Source organism: Gadus chalcogrammus, chromosome 17 (genome assembly GCF_026213295.1).
Source record: "Gadus chalcogrammus isolate NIFS_2021 chromosome 17, NIFS_Gcha_1.0, whole genome shotgun sequence".
NCBI classification, from domain to species: domain Eukaryota; kingdom Metazoa; phylum Chordata; class Actinopteri; order Gadiformes; family Gadidae; genus Gadus; species Gadus chalcogrammus.
The window spans coordinates 3,757,303-3,780,739 of NC_079428.1; the positions used below are offsets into that span (position 1 = coordinate 3,757,303).

Genomic DNA, 23,437 nt, shown 5'->3' on the forward strand with positions numbered 1-23,437 from the left:
ATGTGGAATCTCATTAAAAATATTGTTAAAACCGTCCGAAATTAAACATGTGGTGTGTGCGTCCACATTGAAATTGGAATGGTAAAGAGCTTGAATTTGACCGTCCTCAGACGATTCAGATATAGAGGATTATGTTTTATAATTATAAACTTTTTTATTTATCTTTTGAATTTCTTTGCGTTTTTCACTTTGACATATTGGCTTGAGTTCATAAACAGTTGGATCAAACACTTTAAAACAATCAGTTATTTCTAACTAAAAAAATATTGGGACATCAATGTTATCAACCTTTATGCTACATTTTGTGTTGAACGAAGGGTCTTCTGTTTTAAGTGGTTTAACCCTGACAAAAATCACAAACCTTTTTAAAACGTTTCATCACAGCAACATTAAGATTGAGAAGAAATTGAGATAATATGAAAATAATCTGTAATATTCAGAAAAATTGGTGAGATTACATCATAATCTCATCATAATCTCAAAAAAGAGCCAACAGAGCCTACAACTGTGGGTAAACCCTGCCCTTACAACCTTACCACAGTAGGCTACATTATCGACACATATAAGCCTTTGTATGCACACCCAGGTCTCCTACCCAGTAGAGAAGGCTAGAGAAAGAGTAGCCCCTGAAAAAAGAGACTAATCACTAAGGACTATCTCGCCCCTGCCCTTACCAAGACTCTTCTAGGAAACCCTTCCTCCTTGGTTTATTTATACGTCGCACATCTATCAGCGCACATTCTATGTTCAGCGAGGCCGGCCTTCTATAAATAGACACAAACAGTGGAGGGCGGGAGAAAGGGCAGAAGTGAAAACGTGTCGGAACGTGCATATTCCACACGCCCTCCACCCCTGCTAATCTCTCTGTCGTTATCTCTCTGTCCGTCGCTACTATGTCTTCCCTCTGTGCACTTGGAGAACGGGGGTCTGTCTGTGTCTGTCTGTGTGTGTGTGGTCTTCGTTGGATACGATCTTGTGAGGAAGCCGGGCAGAACACCCCAGCACCAATCAGGTTTTCTCCGTTCCACAAACAAAGAGGGAGTGCTCCCATATCTGTGTACAGGGCATGGGCTCCTCTTACTGTAAGTGCATCATTAGAATTGATGGTGATGGATGAATTAGAAGGAATGATTAACTATGGCTGATTATGGGTTTCTGGCAGCCTGTCCTTATTTATGACCGTCCATATTGATAATATTCAGGAATAGAGAATTTAGGAAAACACCTCCTGCTAAAATAAAACGTCTTACTAAAATCTTCATCTAATCATTCATCTAATTACTAAAAACAATCAGATGAACGAAGAGAAGATCGATACCAATATTCCCATCGAGATGAAACCTAGATTGAGGTTTTATACAGATTATGTAAAATCCTTTGCTCAAGCCAGTAAACCTCAAATCCAAACGCCCAAAACAATTCCCTTATGGATGTTTTTTAAATCCATCCTCATATCTACAGAATAGGACAAAGGTTGAGGATTCATGTACATGAGGGAGGGGTGTGTGTGTATCTGAGTGTGTGTGTGTTTTATACATGTGTGTTGAATGTGTGTGTGTGTATGTGCACGTGTGTGTGTTTCTGTATGCATGTGTGTGTGTGTGTGTGTGTGTATGTGCACGTGTGTGTGTGTGTGTGTTTGTATATGCACGTGTGTGTGAGTATGTGCACGTGTGTGTGTGTGTGTGTGTGTGTGTGTGTGTGTGTGTGTGTGTGTGTGTGTGTGTGTGTGTGTGTCTGTAAAACAAAGTCAACGGCGTACATGACAGCGCCAGCCATCAGATGTTAATTGCCAGCGTCCTCCAGAACACACACCCTTAGCCTAAACAGCCCAAGACGCTCCATATAAACCCACCCAGAGGTCTAAGGCTACAAATACTCAGCAAAGTCACCGCACTGGCCTCAGAACACACCCTGCAGCCAATCCAGCCCCAGCAGACCGAGAAGGCCTTCCACTGCCACGGAAACCTACCCCGCAGACCCCAAGAAGACTGAAGGTGAGGCTTTGCTTCATTCCTCACAGCACTGGCCTCTTCCTGGGAAGCTATTCCGTCAAGGGCATAAGCCGTGGTGTTTTGGTTGAGTTAGGGAAACAAAGTTTCATCAGAGATTCGTGTATCAATGAGCCACATTTGATGTTGTCAGTCTCTTTTCGCAGATGCTCTGCAGATGTGCGGTGCCGTTGCTGGTGCTTCACCTGCTGGTGACGGAGATGTCGGCTTTTGTGTTACCTAAAGCCACCAGAGCCAAAAGGGTGGGTTCCTATACACTTTCTAATGCTTTGTTTTAGTGCTTGGGACGTTAGAAATGTGCTCTGGGAAATGCTGATACAACAACGAACGGCCAGCGAACATCACATCGACATTCAGAGAAAAAAAAAGGTCACGGTTCAAACCCAGTGACCCAGAAACTTGCATGCATTTGGAAATATTCACTAAACTTGCAATATCCTCTGACCGTGTGGCTGCCGCCGCGGTTCTCCCAGGAGGTCAGCCTGCTGAACCCAGACTTCCCCCGCGTGGAGGCGAATCCCGGGGACCTGTCTCCCGGGGACGACCCCTGGGATCTGGAGGGTCATCGTACACACGCGGGCATCGTCCTCCTGCCCCGGCTGGACCTGCCTCCGACCTCCCGCCAAGACCCCCCGCACAGCCACAGGAGGAGCCAGGAGAAGAGGTGAGGGAGGCGTTAAGGTGCAGCGGACCTCTGGGAATATGTGCCGTGCAACGTACCGAGACTTAGGGCGAGTTATCAACATTCGGGCGGTAACTCAAGAAGAGAAGGAGCGGAAAATTTAACATTTGCGGAAAATTCAAAATTTGCAGAAAATGTGCGCAAACACTTAAAACGTTTTTATTTTTTTTATTTTTTTTAAATAGTGCCTTTAACAGGCACTGAAAATCACGTGGTTGATTATGCACCCCAAACCTATTTGGGTATTTGGTTTGTACTACAATTAAAATTGTATCATGTCACTCAAAAACGTTTACTGTATTTTGAGTGAATTAGTATGTATTTTGTCGTCACCTCTTCGTCTCATTCAGTTACACCTTCGGCGTTGATGGCAGCGAGTCAGTAATGAGGCTCACTTATGGATAATCAACATAGCGTTGTATTAACCTGGCTTACCTGGAATCAATGCCTTCCTATCCCACAGGAGGAAGCTGGCTCCTATGGACTCCATTGGCAGTTCTCTAATGTCCGGTAACCGAAACCGGAAGGTAAGACATCAGGATACATCAATTAAGAAATGTTAGTGTTTACATATCAATGTGATGTGAATGGTGAAATAAATGCTTATATGTGTGTATATATTTGTTACAGGAAGCGTCAAGTAACCATTGGGAAGAATACAGTTAATAAGGATGTCAACCATTGCCTTCTTTGCTGCTGGCTTCAACAAACATCTACACCAATCTGAATCCTGCATAATGGACTTTTTTTCAATCACTTATCCTTCCTGATATTGCAGATTATCAATATTGATTTAACCGACGTCAACAATATACGTAGAATGTCACCCTCTAGTGGCAAGACCAAAATATGACAAGCACTTCACTGTGTGCATGATGGAAATTGCGTAAATAAAAATACTTTTAACTGATTAATACCCAGTCTTAATAAAAAACATAAAACCAAATCAAATGATGTTTCCCCAAAACGACCTTTTATTTGTCAAGCTACAATTAAAGAAAACAAAATCAGAATGCAGAAAATATAGTATTTGCTTGGCTATTTTCTCTTCACTTTCACATATGTACAGTTGTCAAAGAACAGGATATGTACATAAATTTGAAGGAGGAGTATGAAGAGTGCAAATTCTACTGGGGACTAACCAAGACTCTCCCACTGGGAAAAGGAAATGCAAATGGTAAATGGTAAAAACAAAAACAGAAAAAAAAAAAGAAAGGACCACCATTCGTTGACCATTTTTGTTTGTCCTAAACCTCTAGTTCTGTACACTACGGCCAGCTTTCTTCTTGACGCAAGCCAATCATACCAAACACTCCTGTTAATTGGAGGACAATCCCTCACCGCCTTTACAGGAAGAAAAACAAAAAAATATTTTACAACCATTCATGCACTGTCTCGCAACTGCCTCTAGCTTTCTTCTTCTTCTTCCACAACTGAAAATCAGATTACTAAAACGTGGAACAAATAATATCAGGTTCAAAGATTAACCTTAAAATAAAAAAGGTAGTATATGGTAACTTTAAAGCAACAGTTGACAAGCCAGACAGAATTGTTAAGCACTGAATCATGGAGAGTTGTTACATACATAATGAGACTGCCCATAACCCATCTGCCTAGCAACAGGTGTACGAGGGATCCTCTTTTAAAAAGTGCACTGTTGGAAAGAAAAAAACAATGTTCTGCATGCATTTTGAAGTTCAGACGTTTATATTCCATTTGTGTACAGTTCAAAAAAAGTGTTTGAGTCGAGTATTTCTTTTAAATACAAATATCTTTAAGATTGAAAACGTTCATGGAGGTGTACACTTCAAGACAAACTCAAAATTGCTAAATAAAAGCAAACTATTTGCTGAAATTTAAAACGGAAAGTGAGCTGCCCATCTAGAACATAGACAATTCTTTACGTATAACAATGGTGACCTTTTCCTTCAATGTAGTCATGTCGTTTTTCTTTATACAATATAAGGGTTTGCATTGATTATAAGTCTGTGTGTGTGGGGGGAGATTCGCTCCAAAGTCAATGATATTTTTCTTTGGAACTGAAAAAATAAGAACGTCTATCCCAAATATGACATACCTACTGGGAATTATGTTAACCGACATGGTAGATAATCCTGTTGTATCTAAAAACAAAAATGCAACCCCTGCGGTCAATCTAAAATTGAATCAATCGAATTACAAAAAGACAATTCTCCACTGTAACCGTGGCATTCCATCGAGCTGTGTGTGAGCGGGCGCGAATAAAAAATAAAAAACAAACAAAGAAGCAGACTTGACAAATGAAGAATGGCGGTGATTGTCTTGAAGAGGGGTCACCTACAGTTTCCACCCGTACAGATACTGGGGTGTCGTGGCGTTAGGCATCGCAGGGATTAGGCTTTTCTGAGGACGACGATGAGAACCAAAAAAGGAACAAACAAACAAATAAACAGGTCTCGGTGGGAGGTCTTGTGAGCGTGCTCCATCCGCCGCCGCTGCGTCCCTCGCTTTAAGGGTCTTTCTTGTGGCCCGAGCGTCGCACGTCCCTGCACTTGTGGCAGTAAAAGATGTCAGGAACGTTGGACTTCTTGATCTTCGCGCACGACAAGTGCACCCAGATGCTACACTGGTTGCACTCGATCATGGGCCGGCCGGCAAACGGCTTCCCGCAGTAGCATGTGATCAAGTCCCACGAATCGTCACCTGTGACGCACCACAAGGAGAGCACAAGGGGTTACCAAACAAGTCTTGTGCCAGGTCTTTACACGGCCGCTCAAGCCAAGCGAGCAATGACCAAACAAAAAACCCTGCTGCATGTGTGTGGAACGGACATACCTGACTCCACCATGATGTCTTCGTCGGCGATCCAGGTCTCGCCCTCACTCGAGCTCATCTCCGCCTCCCGGTTGGAGTCGTCCGTCTGGACCTTGCCGGGCCCCTGGGCGCCGGGGGACATCGCGCCGTGCGCCAGCAGCTCGTCCCGGACGGGCCGCGCCTCCGGGCCGTGCACGTGGCCCGCCTCCGAGTCTGTCTCGCTCTGGGTGGTGGAGCTCTTGAGCTTCTTTGGTGCCTTGGGCTGTTTGGGGTTTTTACTGCGCTTGATGCGCGCACGCTTCTCTCCCTCGCTGCTGCCGCTGTCCGCAACCGTGCCGGCCGAGCCCAGGGAGAGCTTTTTCAACTTTTTGTCCTTCTTGCGCTCGGCCTTGTGTCCGACCTGGCTCTCGTACAGAGAGTCCTTAAGGCGCATTTTGTCCAGCAGGCTGCTATCCGAGTGCATGCGGCGGATGTTTTTGCCCTTGTTGGCGCGTGCTTTGCGCACAAATGTGTGGATGGTGTGGATGTCGGAGCTGCCGTCCCCCCAGGTGGCACCCATGGAACTGCCGCCTCCGTTACCACCGCCCCCGCCGCCGCCGCCGCCATCTCCCAAGAGCCCCGAGCTGTGAGCAGAGCTCGAGGAAGTGGGCGACCATGAGCTCTCCTAAGGAAGAAAGAAGGAGAAGGAGAGCTGAGTGTTTCTTCAAAGCTAAGGTATGAGATACATCTGTAACCCTTTTTGATTACTCTGCATTTGCTGAGCCACTGAATGGGGCAACTTACCTCTTTTGGGCTTGGGATGTAGCCAGCATAAGCCAAAACAAAGTTGCAAAACTTGTTAAAGTCCTCCACTGTCCTCTTTCTCTTTTCAGGAGGCTAAAGGATAGGGAAGGATAACTTTTATTAGGATGGGTTACATAGTTTGGAAACATACAGAGTTATTGCTAATATGTCGATAGTCAATCTTAAAAAAGGCAACAATTAATGAACATTTTTTATTAATATTGTACTCACCAGAGGCTCAGTCTTGCATGTCAATAATGAATCTAAAAAAAAAAAGAATGGAAAAAAAACGTACATTTTTAATACGTACTGAACAAACCAATTATACGCGGTAGCATATGACATAAATGCATGTTTGGACATACAACTTAATGTCGAATGCAGCCGTAGTTATTACCACAAAAACTACTTTCAAAGAACCCTAAAGAAATTTGACAACTGCAATTGCGCCTATGGCCACTGGAGAAAGGCAGAATTTAGTGGCGATAGCTAGTCAGTGGAGCTAGTTAGTTGAATGCTTCGCTTCGACGTTATCCCACATCCAACGATACAGCCATTACACATCAGTGGCAAAAATGTTGACTTCGGTGCTAATTTTAAGGAACATGATCGCAGCTGGCGAGCATTTTCTGACAACTATGCAAAAGGCTAATCCAACATGCTAGCCTGCTAGCACTCAAGACGCACTCGAACGCAACAAGTACGAAGGAGCCCTCGATCAACTGGTCTGGACTGATTCTTTAGATCAAAAACCCAACGCTGCAGGTCTTTTGAAATAGCTGAAGGCAACCGCTATTAATATATAAAATTCGACCGAGATGCAGCCCCTGCCTAGATTAGAGTTAGCTCGGCTACAGATGTAACGTTAATGGTGGCGCACCAATCCGTTAGCTTCATGGGGATGTGTGCCGTGCAGTGATCAATGCATCGCTGGTGTTCATGTCCTCGACCAACACAGTGGTCTATAGTTACACTCGGTCCCCATAAACTGTATTTTGTCAATATGTATGATGATCGGGCGTCAGTGTTGGAGAATACAGACGGCATAACACGCTATAGTGGCGCGCAGTACAACGCTAGCTAGCGCTAGGTGCTAACGCCACAAACAAGACTCGCGTTGGCTTTAATACAACCTACAACGATAATCCAATTAAATATCTCTTCTACGATCACCGTGCACGACTGAAGTTCATGCTGGGTGTGCTGTAAACACTCGCGTTTTCCAAGTTAACCGAATGTCGTCACACACAGACTCATCCCAGCCCCATGTCTACAATAGGGTCGCCAGCCAGGTGGGAAAGTCCAGAGCCAAAGCTATTCGAATCCAAAAAACACGCTCGATCGAAAAACATCTATTGCCCGTTCTGTCCGCAGATACATACCTTGGTGCTCGGACATTATTCCAAGCATTGTCGCCTCACGAACGAGGCCTTGGCTCCAGTCGCAGGCTGAGGCGAGCTAGCCACACAGGAGTAGCCGTCGCACGGTGCTCGTCCCCCGGCGTGTCTGCGCCGCACTGCCGACCGAGCGGCGAGGCAGACCCGGTCCGAGATCGTGGAGCCTCGTGGGAGGCTGTTTCTGTACAACTATGAGAACGGTTAAGTCCCGATATCGGTGATCGGGAAACGACAGGATCGGTCCACGGCGAAGTAACGTTACGGCGAATTCGTCTGTGTGGCTGGCTATCTGTAGCTCATTTTCTTCGTCACCGCTAGCCCGGTTGCAAACACAATCCTCCGAAGCGAACTAGAAGTGTGGCAGTTTGTAAGTGCCATTTAAGAAGGCGCAATTGCGTTGTGTAGATCCGTACACAAAATGCATACTGGCACCGGTTATTGTTCGCAAGTTTTTTCGTGTCTTACAATCTACGTACGGAGCCCGAGTACGACTAAAAATACAATTCCGCAGCCTTGACTTCCACGGCGCGCGCACAGCCTCTTGTGGTTGTCAGCGGGCTGACAACGACCGGTACATTCTGGGTATAGTAGTTCACCGTACGCACTGTGGCCATAGCGGAATCAAACCGTTAGCCATTTTAAAACTACAAGTACCATGGGAGACGGAACGGAAATAGGTGCCCGGGATTTGCAGTCTTTTTTTTCGGGTACCGACATGGTACTTGGAGCATTGTATACGCGGTAGTATGAGCCATGTCATGAAATTCGACATGTATATACAATTGGTAATCAGTCGGATTTATATACAGACGTGTGTTCTTTTATGACAAACCTTCTTACAAACTTGCACATCGGAATGAACTGTATGTACGTTTGCGTATCCAATGTGTGCTAGCTAGCTGTAGCTACCTGGGCTGGATTCTGTCATGTTGCTCGAATTAATACAGGGAACTGAGGGAGGAGGGCTAATTATAATACAAGGTAAAATGTTGTTTACCTACAATAATTGACATTTCGAATGGTTGTATGCGAGGAGCATTGCTAACGATTGCATTATTCATCTACATTTGCAGATTCTATACATTATTCTGGGCGGACCCTTTTGATGAGCTTTATCAAAGCGGCATTAAAGAGGTGAGTATCAGCAGTTTTTTAAATTACCTGTAGTCCGTGTAATGATTTAACTGCTTGATCTATCGATATTTTCATAGGGATGAAGTTGTCCATTTACTAGCGTTTGAACTTCATGAAGAGGAGCTAAAACATGAATTGGGCCATTCATGCCTCCAAAGGTACGCCCATTTTGACAGACAGTTTATTGTGAGTAGTCAAACACTATGATTTCGATTGAGCTTGATTATATACATTTTGTTGTTTATATTTATGAATGCAGGTTAAAATTTCACAACGCTTTCCATGACCCCCTTGGTTGGAATGAAAATCCCCCTTTCACAGTCCACCAGTTCATCACATCAGAACTTGATAGTCTTCTGACCTCGAATCAGCACTCCAAGCCTGTTACCCTGGTCATTGATTCCTTCTCATTCATCCTGAGACATCTCAGCCCTTCTGCTGTATGTAAAACTCTGCAACAGTTGAAAAAGGGTAAGTAATACTTTAGATGGCTGCACATAGTCAACAATGTGTTGTTGTATCTTTTAGTGCTCTATCGTGGATAATGTTTGGCAGTCTCTACTCTCAATAATTTCATTTAAGATTAAAATCTAGGTGGATGGGCGTTTCACCTTTTTTTGCTTCATATTAGTTTCGACCAATCGTGTTGCTGGAAACGGGAATCTGTAAGCACTTAGCTGTAGTAAACTGTAGAAAAGTGTCTGTAAACATTGCAAATCAACATTCTGTAGCCGCCTTCTAGAGGGCTTCATCGTTTTCTTCGGTAGAATATCTGTGCCGCCTACCCCCAGAAGTTCTGCTATAACATAGTATGACCGCTGGATCAGTGATGAGGCAATCCCAAACATACGGCGACATCACATATGTTAACACTGCTCTGCATTATTTTCTCCCCTGAATCCTCCTTTCATGTATTAATCAAACGCATGATGTCGCCTCTGTCCTCTAGGGGGAGCTGTGAAGACGACTCTTGGCCTGCTACACTCTGACATGCATCACCGCAACATGGTGGGAAGCATATGCCACCTCGCCACTTCAGTCCTAACCGTCGCGCCCGGGCACCAATGCCATGAAGCCGTGGCGAAAACCATCCGGCGTGCAAAATCCGGAAAGATATCGCAAGCTGTAAGCAATTTCTATGTTTATTACCTTGTCTTCCGTCCCCAGGTTCTTGTTGCCAATGCCTCAACCCTATTCATGAAAACAGTTGTCTGTCCCCAGGTGGAGAGGTTCAGCATCAGTGATGATATGACTGTGAAGGTGCAGAGCAAGCCCGTACCGGTCGGATCCGGCCAGGATGAAGCTGGTGATGCTGAGGTGCGTTACCTGCTTTGCACATCCCTGTATCTGGTTTCACTGGGACTTGCAGAGGCTAAGCCGTTTGGTTATATATGTTTTTTGTCTCTTTAGGTGGACCCGACTGCAAACCTGACCTTTAACCTCCGCTTGTCGGACCAGGAGCGCCAAGCCAAGGAGAAGCTAGCACTGCCCTTTGTGTTCAGCAAAGAAAAGTAACCAACGTTGTCCTCCACTTTCTTTGAAAATGTTCCCCTGTTATAACCATCACCACAACCACAAATGTGCATCTCTATTCATTCATCTTTTATTTTTTGACAGAAAATCAGCCCTGCTTCGTCCAGGGCCAGGATCTGGACGGATTCTGTATGAGCCCGATGCCAACGATGATTATGATCAGGAGGACCCCGATGATGACCTCGACATCTAGTTCATAAAACCCCACTGATGTGTCTTACATTATGCCCTGCCTTGAAGTTTTATATTGCAAGGAAGCATACGTTGCCTTCGATCACTTAGTTATTTTCTTCTTGGTTCTTTGAATTCAATTCCTCTGACCTTTCTTTGGGAAAATGCCTGTATATTTTTTATGATACAAATAAATGCGGTATACTGAAGTGGTTGTTTTATTTAAATTATTTTATAATTTCCTTAATTGTGTCAAGACTTTAGAGTACGATTTTAAAAATCACATGTTTGTGAACAGAACATAATGAACAGCTTTAGTAGTTTAATGAATAGGTTTATATGGATTTCCTGCAGATATATCCAATATCAAAACGGGCACCCGTACGACCACGGCTATTTACTTCCATAATAAAACCCTTAATCTCCATTTCCTAAAAAAAAAAAAAAACTAAATTCAAACTCAGTAACCGCTCGTCCACGTCTGTTTATTTTCTTTCCACGTGGACGTGCCGCGCGCAACCATTTCGTTCTTTACGGAAGTGACGGCAAGACGGCGATGGCGGCTCGCAGTTTCATTCCGGATTTGCAGTGAACTACAAACAGATTTTATGCTGTCTAGCTCGACTTGAAGGACCGGGAAAACCCATAGCCATATTGGACGTCGTATGAAACCATAACGAGTCGGCTCGACACCTAAAGACGCCCAGACCTAAAGTTGTATCATATATTTCAAAGGTTCAAGGTGGTCACCCTGTCAAGCTAGTGATAGCTAGCGGGCTAATAGCTAATTGCTACACCGATTTTGGGGCAAGCTTGTCTACGAGCAGCGGGGAAAGACTCTTGGAGACGCAGACGTCCTGTAGCGTGTACGTGGTAAAGCGTACACGTGGTAACTTACAAACTATACCATAGGTACAATGTTTGTGCATTATCTTCGGTGAGAGTCGGGCCACAAGTGTGCAGAGCGAGGTACTCACACGTTTGCTTGGCCTCTTGTTTGAACTGCTAGTTCGGCTGCTGCGGATAACCGGACGGACTTTGTATCGCTGTTAAGCAAGTTCCTTGCAATTTACCTCACATCTTCGTGCAGCTTCCGAAACCGATCAAGAATATACGTTTTCTTCTTCCTGCGGGGTCTTCAGTAGCGGATCAACATGCTCAAGACCCGACAGTGTTTACTCGGCATCCGCACTTTCCTCAATGTAACGTCAAGACTATGGGGGTTCATTTTGTACATTCTCAGAAAAAACCTCCGAACGGTGAGCATTATATGAAGTGTTAACGGGTACTAGCTTATACGAGTGAAATGAAACTCTTGCTGTGATTTGAAATGCCTGTAATGCTAAAGTCATGTTCAACGGCTGTAATGGCCTAAGTTCGCAAGCTTCCCTCCAAATTTGAACCAAACGGGATGCATCATTTACTTTTCACAATGGGTGCAAAAACGTCAGCTACCATCAGGAAAACTTAAAATGAAATCTACATTTTAACTTTAATGCTTGAAACTATTTGGTTAGGTTTGACTTGAAGTTGTCAGTGGCCTACGTTTGACATTTAACAGATGGGTAGACCATCTGATGTGAGCAGTCAACACCGTAGCAACGGATGCATGAATGAACCAATGCACTTATACTTTCACCTTCTGTGAGATTCAACTTTGGCACAGCAATAGACATGGCATTTGACTGAGGCACACTGCGTGCCGTGTAGCAATGCACACAGGTGTCGGGATGTTTATAGATATGCATCTGTGATGATGAGTGGACTTTGTTAGCTGCCTCACACTTAAAGTCCCTGTTGAAGGACTGCCGGTTCGTTATAATCCTGGTATTAGGGGTTGGTCTAAATCTTTTATTGTTGGGAACTTGCAGTCACGTGTCAGCACAGTGTGAGTAAATAGTCCAGTCCAGGTTGTGGATAAACTCGCAGATATTTTCAGCACAGAGCTTCTACTGTTCTTTCTCTCTTTCTCTTAATAACTCTCATAACTGCCATTGTGCACTAGGTTTGCTATCACAAGGCCAAGTGTCCCTAGCGTGTCAATTCCCGGACAGTAAAAAACAAATGGCGCTGTATTGATGGGCTTAACTACACCAAGCCTTAACATGTTTATTGTTTCTGAGAAAGACAAACGCCAACTTCTTGGCTAGAAGCCCGTTCTCTGTAAGGGTCAAGGTGCTTCCCCAATGCAGAGCCTACCCGGGGGGCTAGTGGTGACCTTTACCCCCGTAGTATTATGAATATCCGGATTGTCATGCTCCAGAGTTCATAACGCCTTTTCCTGTGATTGTGCATCCACAAACGGAAGTGACTCCTCTGTATCTAGACAACCCTGTGAGGCACAGGTATCTTAATGCTTACCTAATAATATAATCGCCCGCCGAGCTCCAAACAGCTGACGGCATCCGGTCATCAGTTGATGACCAGGCGGAGTCAATAGAGGGCTTATGCCTCCGTCTCGCGGTGCCCACATCTGCCGCTGCCAACGGGCTTCCCCTCGCATCACCCCCTGCCAGGGTGCTGTGAGGGGAGGCCCCCCCCCCCACGCCGGCTGCTCGGGGTACTGCCAAGCAAGCCAGGCCCGGCCAAAGTCACCCTGCAGGGCTTCCTTTCCCACCGTATCACCCTGCTCCGCTGACACCCGCAGACAGCTGGCGGTGTGCGGGGGGGGGGGGTATAAATAGCCCCGGCGGAGCAGAGTGCAGAGCCTCCGGGCCCCAGCACTGAGGGTCCTCTTTGGAGTCATTTCCATGAGATCAGAGCCTGCAAGGCGGGTAAGGGGAGGAGGTGGGCGCTAAGGCTAACGGGTTAGCACAGCTCTAATATGGCACATTTCTTCCTCGGTCTGCTGAGTTGAACAGACGTTGTCCAGGAACAGGGTGGATTTACTTCTTATTGTGTAGAATAAGGTTTTAACCACTTTTTGACATCCTGCCCCCAGCATAGCTGCCTTAGCTGGTTATATTTTATTGTATTTTTATGAAATCAAGCTTTATTTGTAATGCCCTTAAAGAAACCGTGACCAATATTTAGTCCAGACTTTTTGATCTTGATAGTTTCCAGGGAAATGCAAACACGTTCTGAGAAGTGAGATAATCGAACGACCAGGTTATAGGTTCAATTTGAATACATTAGTCTGTTTTTCACAAACGACTTTTGAAGTCGGTCAATTGTGGCACTTGATAACATAGTGATTCAATTGTTTAAAGAGGCTTCATTTATTGCTGAGACAATTATTTGATTGTACCACATTTTTGTGCCACAACATGTTTTCAGTACTTGATGTGCATTGATTTTCTGCTTTCAGATAATCCAGTACCAGACAGTGCGTTATGACACGCTGCCTCTCTCCCCCATATCCAGAAACAGACTCAGTGAGTATGCTCCATCAATCTCTTTACCCAGGACGCGGTTAATAGTCAGCTGACTGAAACTGGAGGTGTATCTTTCAAGCTTGATTTATTTTCCATGTAGAAGAGCCCAAAGCCGAACAGCAGTAAACATTAACGAGTAACGCAACGACGAATGTTGTGAGGGCGAGAGTGCTGTTCGGGCCGACACATGGTGTGATGATATGCCTCTCTGGCATCATGTAACCTTACCTAATGTAAATTCACCTTCACCTCAGGAGACATTTGTTTAGAAGGTCCTTTTAGGTAAATTTCGTCTGTATGGGTCCTGTAAGTCTCTTTCATCCGGCTTTCTAGATTAGAGAACGTCTTTGAATGTTTTTACATATAAAAATTGTTGGGTGTTTTTTCTTTTTAACCATAGGAAAAATCATGTTTTTTTTTCTTATGATAAAACGCAAGCTCAGTTTAAATGTCATCGGTGCCATTTTGAACGGGAGTGGGTTCTAGTTTGGTCCCTGATGCCCATATATTCCTGTAATCAAGGGTGTTAATTGCCATGGCAGGGAACAGCGTTTAAAAAGGCCATTATAATGCAGGAGTATCCCTTTTTAGTATGGGCTTCTTTCAGTCTGAGCGCCCCGGGGAGCAGGTGCAACCCTGTAGGTGTCCTTGAAGAACATCCTGTGTGGTCTCATCCCGCCACGGTGTTAAATTACCCAGCCTGCACTCGCTTCCACCTACCGAAGGAGTGCTCATTCAGACTTGTATGTGTGCCATCAGATACTGTGAAGAGGAAGATTCTAGTTCTGGACCTGGATGAAACGCTGATCCACTCTCACCACGACGGCGTCCTCAGACCCACAGTCAGACCCGGGACGCCGCCAGATTTCATCTTGAAGGTGTGTACGAGCCCACACGACGGGAACGAGTCGAGTGCTTTTTAATGGTCCCACCCTCTCATTCAATGTTTGCTGTTTTTCTTCGCAGGTTGTGATTGATAAACATCCAGTCAGATTTTTTGTACACAAAAGGCCACATGTGGACTTCTTTCTAGAAGTGGTGAGTGCCCTTTTTAAGTTTCCTGCAATCAATTTTCCAGTGGAGCGACAGAAATGTATTTCTTTGGGGTTCCAACCAGCTTGTATAAACGGCCTTAATCACAGAGGTGTAATAGTTGGGATTTACCCAGGTTTATCTCATCATGAAGTTAATGGCTTTGCAGACCCATCATTAGCCTAATGATTTGCACAAGTATTCGGCCCCACTATCACCTCTGTGATCAAGGGTATGTCCACATTTTTTACTGAAAACTCTGAACTGAAAAAGTAAAATCAAGAGGGACAAAGTCGGCTGTCTTTTATTTGATTTTATTAACCACTATTGCCAAAAATTACAATTACTCACATCTGGCAGCTGGGAATTAATGACGATGAGTCAATCAACAGGAATGTAACTGATTTAATAAAGTTGATAATATTTCTTGGCTTTTCTTTTTGCGATTTATTATATTTTTCTTGGCTGCTTGGCCCTTTTTTCTTGGCTACTTGGTTGTGTTCGATGACGAACAGAGCCATCAGTGAGCACCAACCCTCGGCTCGGCCAGTACTGCAGACCCAGGACTTGTGTAGCCTTCACCCACGTCTTGTTTATTTGTCCCGAGACGCTAAGATGAATTGCCTCCGTGTCCAGGTGAGCCAGTGGTACGAGCTAGTGGTGTTCACGGCCAGCATGGAGATCTACGGGTCGGCGGTGGCGGATAAGCTGGACAACAACAGGAACATCCTGAAACGCAGATACTATCGACAGGTACTCCATCGGTTACCCGGTGTACAAACCATCACCAGTTTGTGGCACTGACTATGGTACCATAGGGGTGGGGATCTTTCGGCTTCGTCACGATTTGACGGATTAGACTCAAGAATGTTATTTTTTTTAATCTAATCTGATTGAGGCCAATTATGGCAGGAATGCAGAGCAAAAAGTTATAGAAATTATGTATTTTTATATTTGAAGAAGACGTATCAACGGTTTCACACACTCGTGTCTTGTTTAGGGTCAGTGAAGATCAATCATACATTAGTTCCCCTAATGCACATTTGTATGCATCGCATTGCATCCAACGTCGTGCCTGTGTGTCCCTTGGGCAGCACTGTACGTTGGACCTCGGGAGCTATATTAAAGACCTCTCCGTGGTCCACGCCGACCTGTCCAGTATCGTCATCCTGGACAACTCGCCCGGGGCCTACCGAAGCCATCCAGGTACGCGCCCACGCCACTCCTCCATGCACACGCCCACGCCACTCCTCCATGCACACAGACTAATGACACACGATGACTGTTCTCATTCCTCCAACAAGCAATCAACCCAACCGCCGACATTTTGAGGCTTTTACAACTTAGTCAGTGATCCTAGTCTCCATTTTAAGCATTACCCCGTGAGACATCTGTGCCAAATGTGGGCTCCAACCTCCTCCTGGAGATTGGTGTCTAACCAAGAGGAGCCTACGGCCGTGCACTTGAATGACGTTGTCGCGTGAGATGTGCCCACGCAGTCACCCCAGCCCCTCGGCGTCCTGGGCCCACGAGACACTGCGAAACACGCTCACGTCTCTCTCAGAATCTCTCCCAAATTAGTTTTGAAAAACCCAAGGTTGAAATAGCATCTACAGAGCTGTCGGGGAAACCGAACTTGGGGGACCCTTCCCTCACTCTGGCTGCCCTCGGGAGGTATTTAAATCCTGGAAAATGAGTTAAGACTTTGAGTGTGCTTTTTGAGTCTGCCTTGGGAATCAGGGAAGTGAAAGCTATCTGTGTTGTCTGTGCACAAGCAGCTTTAACGAGGGGCTGTCGGTATTGATAATGTGACCTTGTGATATGCGTCACGTATTGGCCAACAGAACCTGCTGGCCCACTGCAATACAAACTCTCTTTTGTGATTTTTGGATCAGCGCATTAAAGCTAACCACAGTATCAACAAGTCATCTGTGTTTGGAAAAAGATCATATTGTTTCTAGCATTGACTGGACGGGAGCCTATGTCAGAAGTGATTTTAATGTCACACACCCCGGACTGGTAGAACTGGCAGAACTAGCAGACCCAAGGCACATCATCATTGACCTATGACAGGACAGACACGGCCCCAAAATAACACCATGCACTGTTCTTGAATACACCTTCTTTTTTTTTTTATATTTGTTTTGCTTGTCTTCTTTGCAGACAATGCAATACCCATCAAGTCCTGGTTCAGCGACCCTAGTGACACAGCACTTCTTAACCTGCTGCCTATGCTGGACGCACTAAGGTAACCCCCGCCACGCCTCGACTCTCACGTGCACCACATTGAGTGGGGTGGGGACGGCTGCAGGCCTGGACGACACAGGGACACTCACGGTGTCCCTTGTTCTGCTTGTCTCTCCCCAGGTTCACCGCTGACGTTCGCTCCGTCCTCAGTCGGAACCTCCAGCTGCATGGACTCTGGTCATAGGCCCCAGCCAGGAGGGCCTTTGGCTTGTTGAGGGGGCCCCCCCCCCACCACCCTCCTCTGCCGGCTCCCCCCGTCCCCCCTCACACCCCCACCCCCCCCCCCCCACCCCCATCCCCGTACTCGTCACTCGGGTCCCCGCCTGGCCGAGCCGCTCGGCCCCCCCCGCTCCCTTGAACAGCTCCTCTGGCGCTGTGGAGAACGGGGGGGCTGGGGGTGACGTGCCTGAGAAGGGATGAACAGTTGGGGATCGATGGAGCCCAAGGCTCCTCGGGGAACCGATAGGGAGCCGGCTTTAGTTTTTTTTTATTATTATTTTTCTTGATCCGTTTTTTTTTTTTTTTTTTTTTTTTTTTTGCTTTTTGAAAACCAGAATGGAGCCTCTATGCCTTACCGCTCCTGACACTGACCTCGGTGTGCCCGGAGGTGCCATTGTGCGCGCGCGGGTCGAGAGGGTGCTTGCCGCGTTTCCGTGTAGTCTTTTTAAAACTTTTAGTTTTGATGACGATGGGGAAGAGGATTATCAGTGTGGCAACAAAAAGGACATCTATCTCGTATTGGCTCTTCTCCATCACTCTGAACATTGCACTTCAGTAGACTGCAAACCACCCCATCAGTTTACCCCGACCTGACAAAGGTTTTAGATCAATCGCCCGAGACCGAGCGGTGATTAGTGCTATCTGACAGATATTTCTGAGGTACTTCTCTCTATATTTTTTTTTCACCAGGACGGATAAATGTATGTGATGTGATGAAGTTTTGCTTGCTACCTACCATCCATAGAAGTCGTTCTGGAAAAACATCTCAGCAGACTGATATTCTTCCCTTTTTTTCGTTCATTTTTTCCTTTTCCACATTCATCACTTTCTCAAACTCTGTAAGTGAATCGGTGATATTGACTGGACTTAAAAAAAATAAGAAAAAAAGAAGTGTCTGGTAATGAGATGACTGCTGTCACTTTTTCAATTTCTGCTGTTTCCTCTTCTGCTATTATGCTATATTAGGACTTGGATACCATGATATTTTGCGCCTGTCCCTTTTACCATGTGATACCATCCTAATTTCATTTAATGACTTGCACTTAATTCTTGTTTTTGTTGCAGTTGGTTTTGTATCCGATTCATATTTTCAGCCTGCCCCTTTTTAAATTGACCTGCTCCCCATACTGTATGGGTTCAACCGACTTACCTGCCATCTTTTAAATGCCTTCTCAACAATCTCAGTCTTGTCAAAGCATAAAATGGCTTCTTATCGGCTGTCTCCAAGTCTGTGTTACTAATAAAACACTTGTCAGTATCAATCAACTCGATCTGCAGTGTTTTTCATGCTTTTTAATCTACTGCGTCTACGTTTGGTGTCTAACATTTGGGCCTTGGTGATTAAAACATTTAAGCTAGAGTAAGCCAGAAAAACTAGCCAAAGTACTTTATCCAACTGAAAAAATCCCACCCTTCCCTTCCGTCCTCCCTCAAAGCATCTCCAAACACGTGACTAGTTCTTAAGTTTAGCAATAAGTCGGTCAAGACCGTGGCTATGTGCAATAGCAGAGGGCATGCTGCAGATATTCGGGTAGGAAGGGAGAAAGGCAGGTAGATCATCCGATAAGTTCAATGACTGAAATGATATACTGTGATTGCCCCAGATGCAGTATATTTTTTGTCTGATTACGATTTTTTAACTTAAACACGTTAGAATGTTGCTTGAATTGAATTGCCTGCTTTACCTTTTAAGCTTGTTTGTGAAGAAGCCAAGAAGAGTAGGCAGGAGAACAAAACAACATATCCTACTCCCTTCTGATTAACACTTGAACACCACCTAGTGGTAAGACCTAAAACTAAACCTATTTTTTCCTGGGGTGACCCATGACAAAGTTGAAATACTTGATAATTGAGCAAACTTCACAGGTTAGTTTTGCAAACTATTTGTCAAAGGTAGTAACTTTTTCTTTGCACCAATGGGCAGTTTAACATTTTAAACTGCTCTTCTGCAGTTATTTCATGAAAACACCTACAGTTTCATACTCATGCCTTCTACCTCTGTTTATTATAAGCTTTGCTAAACATGAGTTTAAATTTATATTGAATGATTGTATTGTTAGATTTATAAATGAGAAACATAGGAATAGGATCTCATTAATGACCTTCATGTACCGTTTGAAATAAATACAATATTGAAACCATTCCAATATTGTTATCCATTCCGAACTTCTCTATTCTGTACAGAGAAGAAAAACGTATCTGGTCGTTTGGATAGGTTGGTTTCCTAATGGCGTTTTTTTTTAAACACACACACACACACACACACACACACACAGACAACAAACCGAATCAAGGTGTGTCCGTGCCCTCTATTTTGATTGCTGTTTCAATCAATTAGATTAGTGAAACGTGATCTGATATTCTGATCACTATGTAAAATGCTGAATGCTCTTATGCTAGTGTTCAAGCACACTGTTGACATTACTCTATGAATTAGTATTATTTACATTTAATTGTTTGATAAATTACATTGTTTAATATGCCTTGGTTTTATGCTGTTATCCTTCTATATATACCATATCACATTCCACACCCCATGTTTTTTTGTGCACGGGGTAAAGTTAAGGATGTTGTTCTTTACTGTTGTGACCTTGACTAGTACCCACTTTGTGCTTTTTAACCGATAACGGCCGGACTACCACAGTTCTCGAGGGCAGCATCTTGCCTCATTTCCTTGTGTGTTTTTCTTGCTGGAAACTGCAGGGCCCGGGTCATATGACAAGGGCAGATGCCGCTTCACAGCCTTCGCTATATATTCAGAATGATGCAGCGCAGTCGGTGTGCAAACTAATATAGTCCCCTTAAAATGATTCATAGCTTTACAGATGGAGTTTACGATTACAGAAAATAGAGATTACCTTGGCCAAAATACATGATGTTAAAAAAACAGCAATACTGTGTTTTTTTCCAAAGAAACATAGCGTTGTATCCTGCATTTGGACGTTATACGTAGTCATGTTGTTATTGTATCACTCCGCGTTAGTCGCACTAGGAAAACAGCTGTAGAGAGCTAACGCTAGTTAGCACCGTTTGTTTTCCTCGAGTGACACCTAAAATATATCGTCCGCTGAAAAATCACAAGAAAACCACTCTTCTTTACCGATTACTCGTCTGTCATTCCTTTCACAATGAAGTTCCAATACAAAGAGGAGCACCCATTTGAGAAGAGGCGATCAGAGGGCGAGAAGATAAGGAAGAAGTATCCCGATCGGGTTCCAGTAAGTTGGGATGTTAGCGCACCTTTAGCTCAGCCCGTGTTGTTAGCATTCCGCTAAAGGTGGCTATCACGGCTAGCCTAAACAATTGTTCCTTATCTAACATGTTGTCCGTCTTGATCGCAGGCTGTGTGTTATTATACCATATTTATGATACCAATGGCGTTATTATAAGGGTGTGCCACATCTGCGGACGCTGTGCTACGTTTAGGTTCTGTTGTCGTGTCTCCGTAATCTTAAAAACATCTGACGGCGATCAGGACGGCCTGACGAAATAAACCGCAGGCCACACAATAATGCTGCCATTCCACAAAGTGTTGTCTCTACACAGGTCCTCCGCGATCAAAAGGAGCGATTTCATTTTTTAAACCAAATGATCGTTTGCATAATTGTTTTGTCCTCCTGCTTATTTAGTATCGTCGTCGCAAGCCTTGTCCTGTGCGTTTTAAGAAGGATTAATGTTACAATGCAATGCCACCAAACTACTCTATATAGATATATGATAACCTATCGTAGTTTGAGGATAGGGTTTGGAAATTGTTAGTCCGGTAGAGAGTACCTTAAAATAGGCGTTGTTAACCAATCGGATAGGGCCTACTTGTTTACGTCAAGATTGTTTACCCTCGCCCGTCTAGTTCACGCTCGGCGGACAAGGCATGAACGGGTCTTAACCACCCCGTACTCAATGTGCGGTATGTTTAAATAATTAATTTAATTCTTTTTTTTTTTCCACGATCAGGTAATCGTGGAAAAAGCCCCCAAAGCCAGAATAGGAGACCTGGACAAGAAGAAATATCTGGTCCCCTCAGACCTGACAGGTAAACCCAGCTCATTACAGCAGTATAATATACGCGACTTTATACAAAGGCATCGTTTCAAAAACGTTTTGCCCGTTAAAAAACTAAACCCTGCCATGTTGTCTTTCCCAGTGGGCCAGTTCTATTTCCTCATCCGGAAAAGAATCCACCTGCGGGCGGAGGATGCTCTCTTCTTCTTCGTAAACAACGTCATTCCACCCACTTCAGCCACCATGGGACTGTTGTACCAGGTAAGCCCTAGAAGGCAGACCCCCCCCGCCCCCCCCCCCTGGACCCGTTAAGGGCCCCCATGCAGAACCACCGCGCCCCCTCCACGAGCAAGACGTTTGGGGTCTCGTTCCGGTTGTAGTCTTCTGGTTGCTAGGTGACCACAACAGGTTAAACAAACAGGTCGTCATACTAGCAACCGTCACAGGCCAACTGAGCCCATTCCAGGAGACAAAACACCCTATTGTGTTACAGGGGCTAGTTTACTCCTTCCACGTTTAATGGGCGGTGTTTCATAACATTATGACCAACTAACTATGACTAGCGTTACGACCAACATTTGACAGGTTGGAAAACTAGCAGTCTGGTATGCAGTAGCTAGAGTAGCCGGTTACAGCAACTGAACCATTACAATAACTACCATGACTACTACTAGCTAAAGCGGCCTGCTAAATGGGTAATTGACACACGCGCTCAGCCTGGACCTGATAAAGCTCTTTTGAGAAAGATTGACAATCAAGGATGGATTTCAGATTGGGGGGAAAAACAGCCATTAAGATCAAAATATATCTCTATAACAGTTCCCCACCTAACACTTTGATTGCTGTTTACGCTCCATCAAGCTTATGTTGTACTTAATATGTTCTCTCTTTTTTTTTAGGAGCACCACGAAGAGGACTTTTTCCTCTATATTGCCTACAGTGACGAGAGCGTATACGGAGAAAGCCAAAGGGAAATCTGAACCCACTACATTGATCCCCCCAGCACCACCACCACCCCGACCACCACCAACCACCACCACCACCACCACCATCACTCGTCCTCCTTCTCCCCCCCTCCCCCTCTCCCCTCTCCTCCCCTCTCCCCTGAAGTATTCCCATCATTCATTGAAATATTAAATCCAGTTCAGCAGCCTAGAGGCCCCAGAGTACATATGTCGTATGCACTTCCACCACCACTCCCTGCCGCCGCAACCCTGCTGTCCCCCACTTCCACCTTCCTGCGTGTCTTTATTACTCTTTCTGCAGTCTGACTCTGTGCTCCCCTGCTCCTGGCTTCTTTACCCAAAGGACATTGCTTGAGTGGTTCCCTGGCCAGTTATCTCATTTTATATATATATCTATTTATATAGATGTATATATGCTATTTGGATGCCGTTTAAAAAAAACAAAAAAAAAGAGTTAAAGTTAGGTTCAATAAACCAGTCGTTTGTTATTTTGTAGTTATGTTTTAGTGGAAGGAAGAACAAGGTTGTAGTAAAGAGTGAATGTTAGATAAAATCAGCTCTGGGAGACAATGACAATAATTTGCAACTTATTCAGTTGGGATAATTATTTTCTTCTTTTTTTGGAGTGTAATGCATCTACCCATGGTTGGAGATATGGCATTAGTTACCAGCCAAAAGCAAGCTGTTTTTGGCTGGGTAAATTCTTGGTTCTACCGATACGTTTTGGCGACATTCTCCCCTGGAACACTAGAGTGGCTAACGAATTAAATAGTCTATCAGACACTCTAGCTGCTAATTTACAAGTTAATAACCTCAGTTCAGAACTGATTTTAGACTGAAGTAGAACAACATGTCAGACTAATGATTCCTCCACTGTCAACGCCTGCTTTCAGTGGTCGGTCTCCTACTTTAATGCTGTTATGATTATTGATGTAATTATTGTTCTTATTTTTAGAAGGCTTCGTTTATAAAGGTGTCGTAAAACGCAGTCCAATTATGTTTTTGACTTTTTGGTTCCACTTTTTTATTTTAAAGAAAATAATTTAACTCTGTATGCAGCTGCATTATATAGCTCTTTCTCTCCACTCGTGAA

General features: G+C 44.6%; 4 protein-coding genes across 4 annotated transcripts; 3 read left to right on the plus strand and 1 right to left on the minus strand.

The window, feature by feature from the left end:
• Nucleotides 1-2,924: 2,924 nt before the first annotated feature.
• On the minus strand, nt 2,925-8,357 carry phf23b (PHD finger protein 23b). The gene is made up of 5 exons (XM_056575833.1): nt 7,653-8,357; nt 6,502-6,533; nt 6,271-6,363; nt 5,509-6,151; nt 2,925-5,376 (listed from the first exon to the last, which is right to left on the minus strand). Exons 1-5 carry the CDS (start codon nt 7,678-7,680, stop codon nt 5,183-5,185), a joined length of 990 nt encoding a protein of 329 aa, XP_056431808.1. The 5' UTR covers nt 7,681-8,357; the 3' UTR covers nt 2,925-5,182.
• elp5 (elongator acetyltransferase complex subunit 5) lies at nt 8,314-10,724 on the plus strand. The gene is made up of 8 exons (XM_056575851.1): nt 8,314-8,648; nt 8,741-8,801; nt 8,879-8,959; nt 9,061-9,272; nt 9,751-9,926; nt 10,023-10,118; nt 10,212-10,312; nt 10,419-10,724. Exons 1-8 carry the CDS (start codon nt 8,594-8,596, stop codon nt 10,525-10,527), a joined length of 891 nt encoding a protein of 296 aa, XP_056431826.1. The 5' UTR covers nt 8,314-8,593; the 3' UTR covers nt 10,528-10,724.
• Nucleotides 10,725-11,021: 297 nt separating this feature from the next.
• On the plus strand, nt 11,022-17,696 carry LOC130370174 (CTD nuclear envelope phosphatase 1A). The gene is made up of 8 exons (XM_056575886.1): nt 11,022-11,764; nt 13,813-13,879; nt 14,639-14,757; nt 14,846-14,917; nt 15,548-15,664; nt 16,006-16,117; nt 17,075-17,159; nt 17,279-17,696. The coding sequence occupies exons 1-8, from the start codon at nt 11,660-11,662 to the stop codon at nt 17,340-17,342; spliced, it is 741 nt and encodes a 246-aa protein (XP_056431861.1). The 5' UTR covers nt 11,022-11,659; the 3' UTR covers nt 17,343-17,696.
• A 2,654-nt stretch (nt 17,697-20,350) lies between these two features.
• On the plus strand, nt 20,351-23,386 carry gabarapa (GABA(A) receptor-associated protein a). The gene is made up of 4 exons (XM_056575927.1): nt 20,351-20,595; nt 21,332-21,410; nt 21,522-21,640; nt 22,279-23,386. Exons 1-4 carry the CDS (start codon nt 20,506-20,508, stop codon nt 22,357-22,359), a joined length of 369 nt encoding a protein of 122 aa, XP_056431902.1. The 5' UTR covers nt 20,351-20,505; the 3' UTR covers nt 22,360-23,386.
• The last annotated feature ends 51 nt before the right edge of the window (nt 23,387-23,437 follow it).

Coding starts and splice junctions, on each gene's coding strand:
- phf23b (XM_056575833.1), bottom strand. CDS start 7,680: ATGCTTGGAATAATGTCCGAGCACCAAG. Junction 6,364..6,501: donor CATGCAAGACTGAGCCTCTG/GTGAGTACAATA, acceptor CCTATCCTTTAG/CCTCCTGAAAAGAGAAAGAG. Junction 6,152..6,270: donor ACATCCCAAGCCCAAAAGAG/GTAAGTTGCCCC, acceptor TTTCTTCCTTAG/GAGAGCTCATGGTCGCCCAC.
- elp5 (XM_056575851.1), top strand. CDS start 8,594: ATGTTGCTCGAATTAATACAGGGAACTGAGGGAGGAGGGCTAATTATA. Junction 9,927..10,022: donor CCGGAAAGATATCGCAAGCT/GTAAGCAATTTC, acceptor GTCTGTCCCCAG/GTGGAGAGGTTCAGCATCAG. Junction 10,313..10,418: donor TTTGTGTTCAGCAAAGAAAA/GTAACCAACGTT, acceptor ATTTTTTGACAG/AAAATCAGCCCTGCTTCGTC.
- LOC130370174 (XM_056575886.1), top strand. CDS start 11,660: ATGCTCAAGACCCGACAGTGTTTACTCGGCATCCGCACTTTCCTCAAT. Junction 11,765..13,812: donor TCAGAAAAAACCTCCGAACG/GTGAGCATTATA, acceptor TTCTGCTTTCAG/ATAATCCAGTACCAGACAGT. Junction 17,160..17,278: donor CCTATGCTGGACGCACTAAG/GTAACCCCCGCC, acceptor GTCTCTCCCCAG/GTTCACCGCTGACGTTCGCT.
- gabarapa (XM_056575927.1), top strand. CDS start 20,506: ATGAAGTTCCAATACAAAGAGGAGCACCCATTTGAGAAGAGGCGATCA. Junction 20,596..21,331: donor AGTATCCCGATCGGGTTCCA/GTAAGTTGGGAT, acceptor TTCCACGATCAG/GTAATCGTGGAAAAAGCCCC. Junction 21,641..22,278: donor CCATGGGACTGTTGTACCAG/GTAAGCCCTAGA, acceptor CTTTTTTTTTAG/GAGCACCACGAAGAGGACTT.